This window comes from Phocoena sinus, chromosome 8 (assembly GCF_008692025.1).
Source record: "Phocoena sinus isolate mPhoSin1 chromosome 8, mPhoSin1.pri, whole genome shotgun sequence".
NCBI lineage: Eukaryota > Metazoa > Chordata > Mammalia > Artiodactyla > Phocoenidae > Phocoena > Phocoena sinus.
The window spans coordinates 62,793,464-62,805,622 of record NC_045770.1 but is presented as its reverse complement, the minus strand read 5'-3'; the positions used below and the strand labels follow the sequence as shown (position 1 = coordinate 62,805,622).

The window sequence follows — 12,159 nt, the reverse complement described above, 5'->3', positions numbered from 1 at the left end:
CTGGCCTCAGGCCTACTAGAGGCCTTGGCTAGCACAGGCCGTGAAATCTCGGGAAAGGCCCGACTCCTTACTCAGCCTGATGCCTGGGGCCCACCAACTCCTCTCCAAAGCCTGCCTGGGCCCCCTGGCTACGTTTTTCTCCACACCTGGGATGCCATCTCCAGCCTCAAGGTGCCTCGACAGCCCTCTCTCCAGGAAGCTATCCCATGGTCGGGAATCTATGTGGGCAGCAGGTTTCCTGGGAGGATCTGCCTTGCCTCTCAGCCTCCTGGCCCTGCTCCCCCTAGCTCAGCAGACAGAGGGGGCACATTTCGCAAGCAGGAGCTTTTTCAAAGGAACCAAAGGGAAAGGAAACCTGTCCCCAAACCTGGGCCTCCCTGGGGGCAGATGCGGATGGGGAGAGACAGGGCTGGGCTGCGAGCCGGTTGGTTATCTTAGTTCACACTTCTCTTAACTCAGCCTTATCAGGGGCCCCTCCCTGCCCAAGTTTCTCATTGCTCTCCAAGTGTGCCCCACACCAGGGCCGGGAGGGGCTGGAACAGACATAGGAGAGTCACGCTCCCCAAGAAGGGTGCATCTGAGAACCTGGGGCTGGGCTTGGGGGTCGTCACTGGACCCCCACGGGGCTCACCCTTCCTCTGCATCGTGGCACGGATGTCCTGCCCACTGGGCCGTGTGCCCCCACCAGCGGCTGTCTCCCCCTCGTCCCGGGCGTGGTCTGACCGGCCCACAGTCAGGATCCGCATGGGGCCTCGGGCCTCGGACCTGTCTTCTGCCAGTGCTGCTCGCCCGCTGGTGCCTGCAGGCCACGGACACTCCTGAGTCCCATCCAGGGGTGGGGAGGGTGGGGGAGGAGCCTGGATTCTCAGATGTCCAGGAAGAGGGTGAGGGAAGAATGGGGGGACCCTCTGAAAACTTCATTGGCAAAACCGATTTTTTTAAAATGAATGACAGCTGTCAGCCTCTTAACGATCAGTGAGCTAGGAAGGGGCATGGGCTCCGTTTCTTCTGCCGTTCCCCCACATCTGTGGCCGAGGGTAGGACTGAAATGCCTCACATCCCAGACAGACAGCAGACAGCTCCAAAACCAACTGCACGGTGAAAAGGACAAGAGGGAGAACAAGGCTGGATCCGACACAGCAAGGCCACCACTCGGCACAGACGCGGCCAGCTCCACGTCGTCAATGCTGATCTCTCTCCCTCACACACGCAGACTCACACACGTTGTAAAAACACACAGGGCTCCTCAAAAAAGACAGGTTGGCATACACTTGCTTTCCCGAATGGAGGGGCTCCCATCCCCCGTCAACCTTCCTGCCCAAGTTGCCACAGCTTCAGGACCAGAAGCAAGGCTCTACCCAGAATGCTGCAGTCAGCTCCACAAGCCCACGGACCCCAACACACCACTGTCCAACCACGACCCAGAGGCCTGGAAGCCACTCCGTGTACAAGGCTTGAGGAGACAGGGTGTCTAGCCAGCAGAGACAGGACTCGGGGCAGGGGCCCCTGTAACTGTCCTTGATCTCCAGGGATCTTCTCTGGAGAGGCAGGAGCAGAGGGAACAGACTGGTCTGTGGGGCCCAGAGGGTGGAACTGGGAGTAGGGAAGAGTCGAGGAAGCCCGTGAGATGCCTGAGCACTGCCCAAGGTGGGGACGGGCTGCCGGGAGACAGTGAGCCCCCCGGAGGGAGTGTCCTGGTCAGGGCGGAGGTAGAGGCACTCAGGCCCCCCTGGTGGGGAGCTGGACTTCACATCCTGGCAGCCCGCGAGGCCTGCCCACACCCACAGGCCAGCCCGGTGCCGCAGGAGCGAGAGGAGGCCTGTGAGCCAGCTGGGAAGCGGGGCCCGGAGCGGCACATAGGGCCCTCGCCAAGGCCTCCCACCGGGTCCCGCACCCCGAAGTCTGGAGGATAAGCCTCCCGCCAACCCCCACAGAGGGGGCTGGGCTTCCTGAGGACGCCAGCAGTGAAGGCAAGCCAACCTTTGTGCCTCCCCTTCTTCTCCTTCCCAGAGGCCGCGCCCTGGCCCCCCGCCGCGGCGGCTGCCTTGGTTCTCTTGGCTGAGGCTGGCGCTGTGGGGCGGGCAGCTCCCAGTGGCACACTGGCAAGCGAGTCGGCCTCCTGAACTGCTCAGGAGAGAGCGAGAGACAGAGCGAGACAGAGCGAGAGACAGAGCGAGACAGAGCGAGAGACAGAGCGAGACAGAGCGAGAGAGAGCGAGAGAGAGCGAGAGAGAGCGAGAGAGACGGGTGCAAGGTGAGGCCAGAGCTCCAGCACAACACTTCCCAGTTCCCCCACCACTGGCCAAGCCCCGCCAGGGCCTCCACACGCCGTCTCTGCCAGGCAGGCCAGGCGGGAAGGAGGCGGCACCACCCCAGCCCCTGCAGGCCCCAGCCTGGCCCGCACCACGGCCAACCCAGAAGCAGAGCAGTCTGGGACGGGGTGGGAGAGCGTCTGGGAGAATGTGGGCCATCGAAATGGTGGGTGAAAGACAGAAAAGCTGCAGCCCCTGGGAGAGACCACAGTGAGGGCCAGCACCCCAGGGAGCTGCACTGGCCTCATGGGATGAGCCCCTGAGGCAGGACAATAAGGGACAGGAGCCGCACGCCAACAGAGAGGTCTCGGAAGGGCCACTGCTGGGTGTCTCCACGCTCTCCACACTTCAGAACCCCAATCTGCTCAGGGTCCTTGGGTGGTTTCCTAGTGCTCATAAGATGACCACCGACATCCTTCTGCAAGTCTGGCCTTCCCCTTGGTCTAACTGCGCACTCCTCAGCTCCCGGGCACCCCAAGTCCCAGGCACACCAGGCTCTTCTGGTGCCTTGTACGTCCTGGACTCCCTCCCGCCACGGGGCCTTGCTCTTGCGGTCTCACCGCCTGAACCGCCTTCATTGCTCCTGCCCACGCTCCCACCAACTCCCATTCATCCCGCAGATTCCAGCTCAGACATCATCTCCTCGGGGAAGCCCTTCTCTGGCCGCTAGCCCGGGAGCAGGCTCTCTGCCATTTACTCACTGGGGCCGGCTTCTTTCTGCAAAGCACACCTATAACAATCTACTTCATTCTCTCTCTCCTCCTAGACCTTAGGGTCCATAAGAGAACAGAGACCACATCCGTTTGTGCTCACCCTGGATCCCCAGCCTCTAATCCAGAGCCTGACACGAACAGACCCTCAATAAACTTTTAAGCAATGGGTCAATATACAACATGAATGAGCATGGCCAGTAGGTCAGAAACTCATTACTGGGATAAACTGTCCGCTCTGATTTATGTCAAACTCCCTCATCTTCCTCTGAGAATGATCCCCTTGTATATAACACCAAGAGCCAGCAGAGGGTAGAGCAGGAGGCAGCGGAGGCTACAGGGGGCAGGGCGGGCGGGACTCCTGGAAACCGGAATCCCAGGTCAGCCAGCTGGGTGAGGGGCCTCCTCAGAGCTGGGGAAGCCGGGTCCGTGGAGAAGACCCAGCCCGGTCTGGAGTGGCAGCGGGGGACAGCGTTCAGCTGAGTGGCTCTTGGAACACACCATGGCTGCTTCAACTTTCAAAGCCCTGAGACACAATTTCCCTCACTTTACAGGGCAGGAAACAGACCCAGAGAAGGTAAGTGACTCGCTTATGGGGACCAGCGAGCAGATGACAAGTGAGCAAGCTGCCTTCTGACTTGGGCCGTTCGCTCTGTCTCAGAGGGGCTGCAGTCTTTCTGCGGGGCTGGCCCTACCCCGCACACAGTCGGTGCTCAAGAAACACCTGCCAAAGTGACCGCACAGCTGTGACCTGCCAGACTCTCTCAAAGCCTCTAGACGTTGGCCCTGGCGCCAACTGGCAGGGCCCGAGGTCCCAGGAGCAGGCTCCCCTCCCACGGGCAGCCTCGGATGGCCAGGTGCCAGGCTCCACTGGATGCAGAACGGCGAGGGCCTTCTCTGCAAGGCACTTCCGCCACCCTTGCGGCGGCACCCACAGACGAAGCACGCGGAGAAGCCTGCCAGGTTAGGGTGGGGCCGGAGGCCAGTTCCATGTGGAGCAGAGCTGGGACTGCCTCCCAGAGACTGACCCTCCCCTGAAGGGCCTCTCAGGTGGAGCACAGACATGCCAGCTGTGGCCCGAGCTGAACTGAAGCACACAGGGGCGTTGCTGTGAAGGGGCCCCGAGGCAAGGCAACGACCAGTAGACTGAAGGGGCTGGAGGCAGCACGCCCTGAGGAAGCCACAGAAGGAGGGGAACACCATGGCTCCCTCCAGCTGCAAAAGCCAGATGCCTGCAACCTTCTCAGAGTCACTGGCTGATGGAGAAGCCCCCCGTGGTTGCCGGCACCAGCAGGGGACAGCGGGGACTGAGTCTGAGTCCTCCTTTCAGGCTCAGAGAGACCAACCCTCCGTTCAGCCCAGGGTCCTGAGCAGGAAGGAGGGTGCCGGGCACTGGGATGCAATGGAGCCACCCGGTCCCCGGGCCCAGGATGAGCCGCCGAGAGTCCCCTGCCGAGAACCAGAGTGTACAAACACAGATGGGAGCTGCAGGCTGCTGGCTAGCACGGCTCCGTGCCGGCACCGGCAGGCCAGAAGCCAGGACACTGAGGGTGTGGGGAGGCCAGGGCGGGGAGGCAACAGGTGTCTGTCGTAAGAGGCACGGGGCAGGCAGGAAGCTGAGATGGATTCCTCTCAGGAGGCAGCATGCTGGCGGGTAGCAGACTGTTCTGCTCCTGGGAGCTGCCTCCTGCTCTCAGGGAAATGTTTCAGATCAGAAACCTGGACTTTTGAACTCCAGGGTCCATAAAGCTGTACCTTCTGGCCCAGGCACCGGACTCAGGAGCCCAAGGCTCCAGGTCCCAGCCTCCCTCCGCCTGCCCCACTCAGCTGCCCACCTGGGCCGGGAGCCATACTCGGCCTGGGCACCCCTGACAGGATGAGCCCCCCGCCTACTCAGGGCAGCAGGAAGTCCCGGACGGGCTCCCCAAAGCAGTGCTGGGGTCTAAAGCTGCAGCGCAGGGGCCTCCCCAGGCTGTCCCAAGGGTGGGGTTTACCTTGGTAGCTGGCACTGCCACTGCTGCTGAGGTAGGACTCCACCAGGGGGGCCTGCTCCTCCGACTGCCGGGCCCGCCGGCTCCGGGGCCGCCCGTCGGCATTGGCCTGCACCATCAGGGGCTCCTGGCGCTTCTTCTTCTGCTTCTGCTCCAGCAGGGCCCGCTACGGAGGCAGCGGACAAGCACAGGGGTTGGCGGGCCCTGAGAGGGCCGACCGCCTCGCCCAAGGGAAGGTACCCAGCCTGGGACCGGAGAGGACCTGCTCGCTCGGCCCGGTTCCAGAGGTCACAGTGCGGTCCACAGCCCACCCTGGCCTCATGTCCTTGGTGCCCCAAGACGTGGGGTCCAGTGGAAGCTGGCAAGTGTCAGCCCAGGCAGCTGCCCTGGCAGGATAACGGCACAGATGTCCAACTGCGGTCACCCAAGCTGCCCGCCGGCAGAAGCCCCAGATGCCGGGGCAGTGCTAATGCCGAGCTGGTAAAGGAGAGAGCTCGCCTCTCTTCTCCTGGGAGGGGCCCCTCTCCCCACCAGGCAGGATCACCCCAGGAAGGAGGACAGCCCTCCCCCCCGCCCAGACTCTGGCCGGGATAGCCAGCGCTGACCACCCTTCCGCCCGGCTCCAGCCTCACTCACCTGCCGATCGAGCTTCTGCTGCCGCAGGTTGCTGCCCTCATCATCTAAGACACTGCGGACGGAGAGACGAGTATTCAGGGCCTGCCCGCAAGGAGCCAGGACAGCCCAGAGGCCACCCCCAGCCACGTCTGGTCTCTTTAAACCCCTCCCGTCATGTCTGCTGGGCATGGGAGGGGAAGGAAGGGTGAAGCTACTATCTGGGAACCAGCTTGAGACATGAAGCCATGAGCCATCTTCCTGCCACTTTGGGGACTTATCTCCTGCTGGGATGCCTGCTCCCCAAGGACTTCCCAGTCCGCCCTGCCCCAGTAAATACAGAGGAGATGTTCCCCTTGGGGCCATGAGAAGGGCCAGGCCTGACTGAGATCCAGAGGAATCAGGCACAAGCCAGGCCCAAGGATGGGCTTCAGACCCAAGGGCCTGTCCCTCCAGCTCCATCTTTCCATCCTTTCTGGTGGAGGTTGGGTCTTCTGAAGCAGACTCTCTCCCCACCCGTTTAAGGCGAACTCCTGGCTCTCCAGGTGGTAAAGTGGAAATGCTGACACTGCCCACCCCCCCCACCGCCCCACTTAAAGAGGACTGAAGGTCCCTTCATTTGGGAGAGTGAAACTATGACACCAACCAGTCCCTCGGGAAATGGCTAGGGCTGGGTGCAGATGTGTGCAGGGCAGACACAGCCCATCAACCGGCCACCAGGCCCTTTCCCTGGCCACAGACACAGAGTGGGCGGCTGCAGGGCATCAAATCCTTGAGTCCCTACCTACGGTGTTGGGACGGGCAGCAGCATCTCGCACAGACCAGCTCTGCTGCCAAGTGAGGCAGAGCACAAGTAGGGATCCCCAACCACTTAACTTTGTTCCTAGTCTAAGACACATGCATGAGACCTAGGCCCAAACCTATAAAGCCAAGGTCAGGACAGCTGCACGGGGTGGGGTTGGAGCCTGAGGATCTGAGCTCTGGGAACTGCAGGCTGCCCTGGCCCAGTTATTCCAGAGCCTGCCCCTGAATCAGACCTTGTGTGGATGCCTGCACAGGTATGTCCAAGTGTGTCGGGTTTGTGTGTGAGGCTGCAGGAATATCTCATGCGTGTGCACTGGGAGATGTCCAAATGTGTGAGGGCATCTACATGTGTAAGCACACACCTGAACATAAATGCATGCAGACACCCGTTTAAGAGGCGGGTGTGCTTGTGTGTAGCTAAGTACAGTACACACGTAAGGGGGAAAGATGAGGTCACATCACCTGAAGACAAGGTGAAGCATTTCCACCTACTTCTGACAGCAGTAGCCCTTTCCACCTGGAACAATCGACCTGAAACGTCGTCTCAGCTCAGGCGAACTACTTGTGCTGCGGAAGCCAGCCAAAGGGTGGCAGCGAGTCCATGGATTGCAGACAGCCCACCACCCACCTCCCTGGGTGCAGTCTTCACCTCCCTGGCCACAACCCGTGAAGACGGCATATTTTGAACTAGCAGCTGTCCTACCTACTTGCCATCGGGGAAGGACTTTCCTGATGCCCGTGGGCTGCTCTACGCGCCAGAGGAGCCCCAGCTGTGATCTGGGGCCCTGCACAGAACAGCCCCATTCACCAAACCCCCAGCTGCCAGAGCACAGGAGAACACACTACTCAACAGACAGGCTTCTGCTCAAGGCCTCAGTCTACCTAAAGGAGCCCACCTGCCTAAGAGCGCACAGCTGCACGTGGCCTCCCTGAGGGCGACGCCAGGCCCAGAGGACAGGAATAGCTCTGAAAACTCCCAGCTGGCTGGGGTGGTGAGTATCCCATCACAGAAGACCGCACCCCAGGCTGGAGGGGGAGCACCAGGGTGAGCAGGATGCCTGGGAGCCCTGTCAGGTCCGAGAGGCTACAACTCCTCCTCCTGCCTCTCCACCTCCAGTCCATGGCCTGACTGGAGAACGCAAGGGCGAAACGTCTTCAAAGGGTGAGTGTGCAACACCGCTGTCCACTGTGGTCTGTGGCTTCCAGGATATGGGTGACAACTACAGTCTGGCTCTGTGTGCCACCTGGCCGAGAGGAGCAAAACTGCGCCCTGCTTGCCAAGCTCTGCGCCTGGCCCCCACGGGGCGGCCTGCCATCTCAGGCATGTCCTGGTGGTTGGGCCACAGGAGCCCATGTCACCTCCACAAGGCAGTGCTGGCTCCTCCCCTTCCTGCCAGCAGGAGAGGCCATTCCCTGGCTCACGGGGCCGACGCGAGCCACGGCACTCTCACAGGACAGGCCCGGGGGCAGTCACCTGGGTCGTTCCTAGCCCTGGGCCTGGCTGAGCAGGACACAGACGATTATTTCCATGGCGCTGACACCATGAAAGGCGCTGACCCCTAATAGGAAGGGGTGACATCCCGCTGAGAGGTAAGCTCGCGTTAGCAGTGCCACCTCCAAACTGCTGGTCACAGTGGCTGCTCGACTCATCCATGAGGGGAGGACGTCTTCCTGCCACAGGCCACTGTCCCACTGCCATGGAGTTTCCACGCAGTTCCACGAAAGCGTCACTTCCTCGTCCTCTGTCCCCACCCCGTTCCCTGATGGAGGAGAATGACAAAGAGCCTTAGGCTTTAGTAACACTGGTCAGCAGGTACAATTATAGGTAGAATGGACTTAGTCACTGGCCTTCAAAGAAAGATGGATGAACACAAGGGTGAGGCTTCTGAAGAGATTCCAAAGACTCAAGACACCCCAGAAGTGCCTGGAGAGCCGCCCACCTCTTCCCTCACCACCAGGCACGCTGCAGGAGTGGACGACGCAAGGCTGGGAGAAGCAACACGTGCTCGGTGAATAAGGACACGCCTGGCTGAGCAAGACCCATCCAGGAGGGCCGACAATCCAGCCGAATGAGGAGGCTCCGAGAGTGGGCAGCGCCACGTGCAGGACAGCAGGCTCCTGGTACAGCACGGCGTTTCCAGGAGAGCCGCAAAGGCACCAGGTGGACCACATCACCCAGCATAGGCAAGCCTGTACCGGGTGGTGTTTCTGCCTGACAACAATGTATCCGGAGCACACAACATCTGTCCCTGGTGAATGACAAAGACTCCCCTGCACACAGCTGAACAATGACAATAATGACGGCGTCTCCAGGGACAGCAGAACGGAAGCTCCTCTCTCCTCCGCAGCAGGCCCAGGCCCCCTCCCCTCCCCGTCCACCAGATGTCCCTGCCTTCCCATCTCCTGTGACGGAATCTCTCCTAGGCATCTTCCTTCCTTAGGACACACCCAGGCCTGCCTCTTTCTGACGGCACTGTTCTAGACAGCACTAAAAGATAACCCTGAGAGCAGACAGTAATGGCTTTTTAATGACTCGGGCTCCTATAATGGAACCACTGCCAAGCCCAGGCTGCCAGCTGCAGCCCCGCCAGGAGACTCAGACAGGAGACAGGGCACTGATGGATGGGTCTTCCAGCTGACCCTGGCGGCTCCTTCACGACGGTCACCTCTTGCTGAAGGGCGGACCAGGGAGGCCCAGGGAGACATCGGTCACTGGCTCATGAAGGCCAGAGAAACCTGGTCTGCTGTGTCCACCCGTCCATTTGCTCTGCCCAAGGCCAACCAAGTGGCCCCCTCACCTCCCAGGAGACAGCCCCTCCACATCCCCTTGCTTCTTCTGAGGCGCCAGACAGGTATCTGAAGAGTGAACCGTGTGTGACAACAAAAGAGGCAGGGACATTTCCCCCACGGCTGGAACAGCCAGACTTGGCCAACACAGTTAGGGAGCGGGTGCCCCCTCTCTTAGACCCCACCTCCATGCTGCAGCTCATCCACCAGAGCTGACCAGAGGCCGGGCGGCCAGGCCAACCTCAGGGCAGACCCACTCTCCGTGCCCACTCCCCGCCCTCTGCCCTCCTTCCTTCCCCTCAGTCACAGTGGAACCTGCCCCTGCTGGATTCAAGCAATCAGGGAAGTGGGCTGTCAGGGGAGGAAAGACCACCCAATGTGCCTGGCTGCAAACTCTGTGGCGCATGCCAGACCCCACCCGCCCACCCAGCATGTCTAGATCTGTGGCTTCTGCTGCCGAGTGGCTAACTGGAACGTCGCGGGAAAGACACACGGTGGGGCAGCTCCAGAAGGGAGAGGACCACGCTGCTCGGAAGAGTTCCAGCCTCACAAGATGAGGCGTCTCCATTCCAGCCACTGGCTCCCAAACTTACCAGGTGAATCCAAACTGCTGGGGGCACTCAGCCTCACCTGGTAATTCAGACCTGCTGGGGAAGATGCCCCACAATGAATCCTCCACCTCACACTTCCTTTTTTAAAGCAAGTGACTTAGGTGATTCTAATGCTCAGCCATGCAAACAGAGACCAGGAGCCAGAGCTGGGGATCTCTAAAGAACAAAAAAGAAACCGAGGAACTGCCCTAAGGCTGGAAGCACGCAAGCACAGCCTTCTGTTCAGATGGGGGAAGACATTATACTGTGCAGATCCGTGTGGCCCCAGGTAAGACCGTGTGGAAGGGGTCGACTGAACAGCTAGAAGGGACGTGACCGTTAGGGTCAGGGCAAGTGTGCAAGTCAGGGCACACGTCCACGGACCTATCAGAAAAGACAGGAGGACAGTACAGCCAGGCTTCCGCGTGGAGCTGCAGGGACCGGCAGCGATACCACGCGGGGGAGACAAAGCCACGTAAGCGGTGTGCCAGGCCAGTCAGACGGACAAAGGTTCTGGCAACAGTGCGTCATGCCGTCATCAAAGGAGCTTTCTAGCATCGGGCTTCTCTTGGTTAGCGAGTTCATCGATGACCTGACGCAAGGCAGCCCTCAGCAGACTTACAGGTGACACAAAGTAGAAGACATACTAACTGTTCACTAAGAGAGTATGAATTCAGAAGACCCTGGAAACCTAACAGGAAGTGGTCAAGTCTTACAGGTGGGCCCCCAAACCCAGGTCTTCCCACGCAGGCAGAATGGAGGAGACAGGGCTTGACAAGCAGCCTGGTGAAAGACTCTGCGGTTTTGTTTAGAGGCCTTGAGGTGACTGATCCGTCTCAAAGCCATCCCACGGGGGTACCGAGGCCTGGAGGACAGCGACAGGAGCAGGGGTCCAGAGAGAGGGAGGAAAAGCCTCACTCCGCTCGGCGCTGGACAGCTAGACAGGCCACACCCAGGCCCCCGCCTGCGGCTCCAGGAGCCGCGCTGGAGGAGGGCAGAGACCAATCTGAGGGCATCACAGCATCCCTGCTCCCTGAATCATCTGCCAACCTTGTGCGTCCTCCTTCCGCCCCAGGCAGCAGCAAGAAGACTTCCCAAAGACGCTCAGGGTGGGAGAGGAGACAGACTCCCTGCGGAACTGGGAGCGGAGATTCTGCTCTTCCTTCCCGTTGCCAGAAGTGAAGCAGTGGGCCAGGGTCTGGGCACCTCTGAGGCTCCGCCCAGAGGGAGAACTGAGAGTCAGAGTCTTGTTTAATGAGTAGTCATTCCATTCCCCGGTAAGCGGAGTGAGAGGAGGGGGATCCAGGAGGATCTTAACGAGGACCAAGAGGAGGGGAAACCCAGAGACGGGCTTAGGCTCACCACCGCAAGGGAGGATTTTCTAACGTTCTCGTCCACCTGAATGGAGGCTGTTCGCACGGATGCTACACAGGGAGCATTCACACAGAGGACCGGACAGCCTGTGAGGGCCACTCCTGCCTGAGGTTCTCATTCTCTGACGTAGAGCTGTGCTTTTCCAGCAGCACTCAGAAAGCCCCATTGTGAGGGGAGAGTACTGCAGCCCTTAGGTGTGCTGAGAACACAGGTGTGGCACCAGGAAAGCCAGGAAGTCCTAAAATCCACCTGGGGATGCCACTTTGTTTCAAAGTAGTGGGCATCACATCCATGCTGGGTCATGCCAGGCAAACAGGCTGCTCTCCAGATGCAGTTCCTGGTCTCCAGGAGTTCACGGCCCGGTGAGGGAGACAGCAGGCAACGGCCGCAGGACCGTGCAGACAGAGCACTGAGGACAGGGCTGGCCATCACTCCCACGCTCCAATACACCTGTGGGCAGCAGGCTTTCCTGACTCTCAGCGCTCCACCTACAACCCATAAAAAGTTGTAAAATCATGAACCAGGGACAGTTAATGCTCCTCAAGAACACAGGTGAAGACAGATGGCAGAAATAGAAATCAGTAGCAGTAATAATAGAAAAAAAGGCAAAAAGCTATTCCAACTGCTACACTTTATCAACTAAATGGCTCGCTTCTAAGTCAGAACGTGAGATTAATCTGTGATCGTTATAAACTGAGTCACAATTACCCTTAAGATGATTATCACCAGCTGTCACTGCTTCAAAGAAAAGGAGCCGGGCCCAGGGGACGCAGGTGCAACCACCACAGAGAGAACAGAGCCCTCACCAGCAGAGCTAACGAGATATCGACCGACCTGTGGTCCCCAAGCCAAATGACACATTCCGGTCTGACATGAGGGAAACCCCACATGAAAACACGTGCACACGTACCCATCCCCCTCATCTGCAAGTACACTGCCTTGCCGCCTTCCGTCCCACTTTTCTCTGTAATCAGGCAGG

At 59.9% G+C, this 12,159-nt stretch overlaps 1 protein-coding gene across 1 annotated transcript in view; it reads right to left on the bottom strand.

The window, feature by feature from the left end:
* TUB (TUB bipartite transcription factor) overlaps positions 1-12,159 on the bottom strand; it is a 65,286-nt gene that overhangs the window by 9,559 nt on the left and 43,568 nt on the right. Inside the window, 4 exon segments of the mRNA XM_032641349.1 lie at positions 632-799; positions 1,981-2,124; positions 5,017-5,179; positions 5,650-5,701. Of these exon segments, the coding sequence (XP_032497240.1) occupies positions 632-799; positions 1,981-2,124; positions 5,017-5,179; positions 5,650-5,701 (527 nt within the window).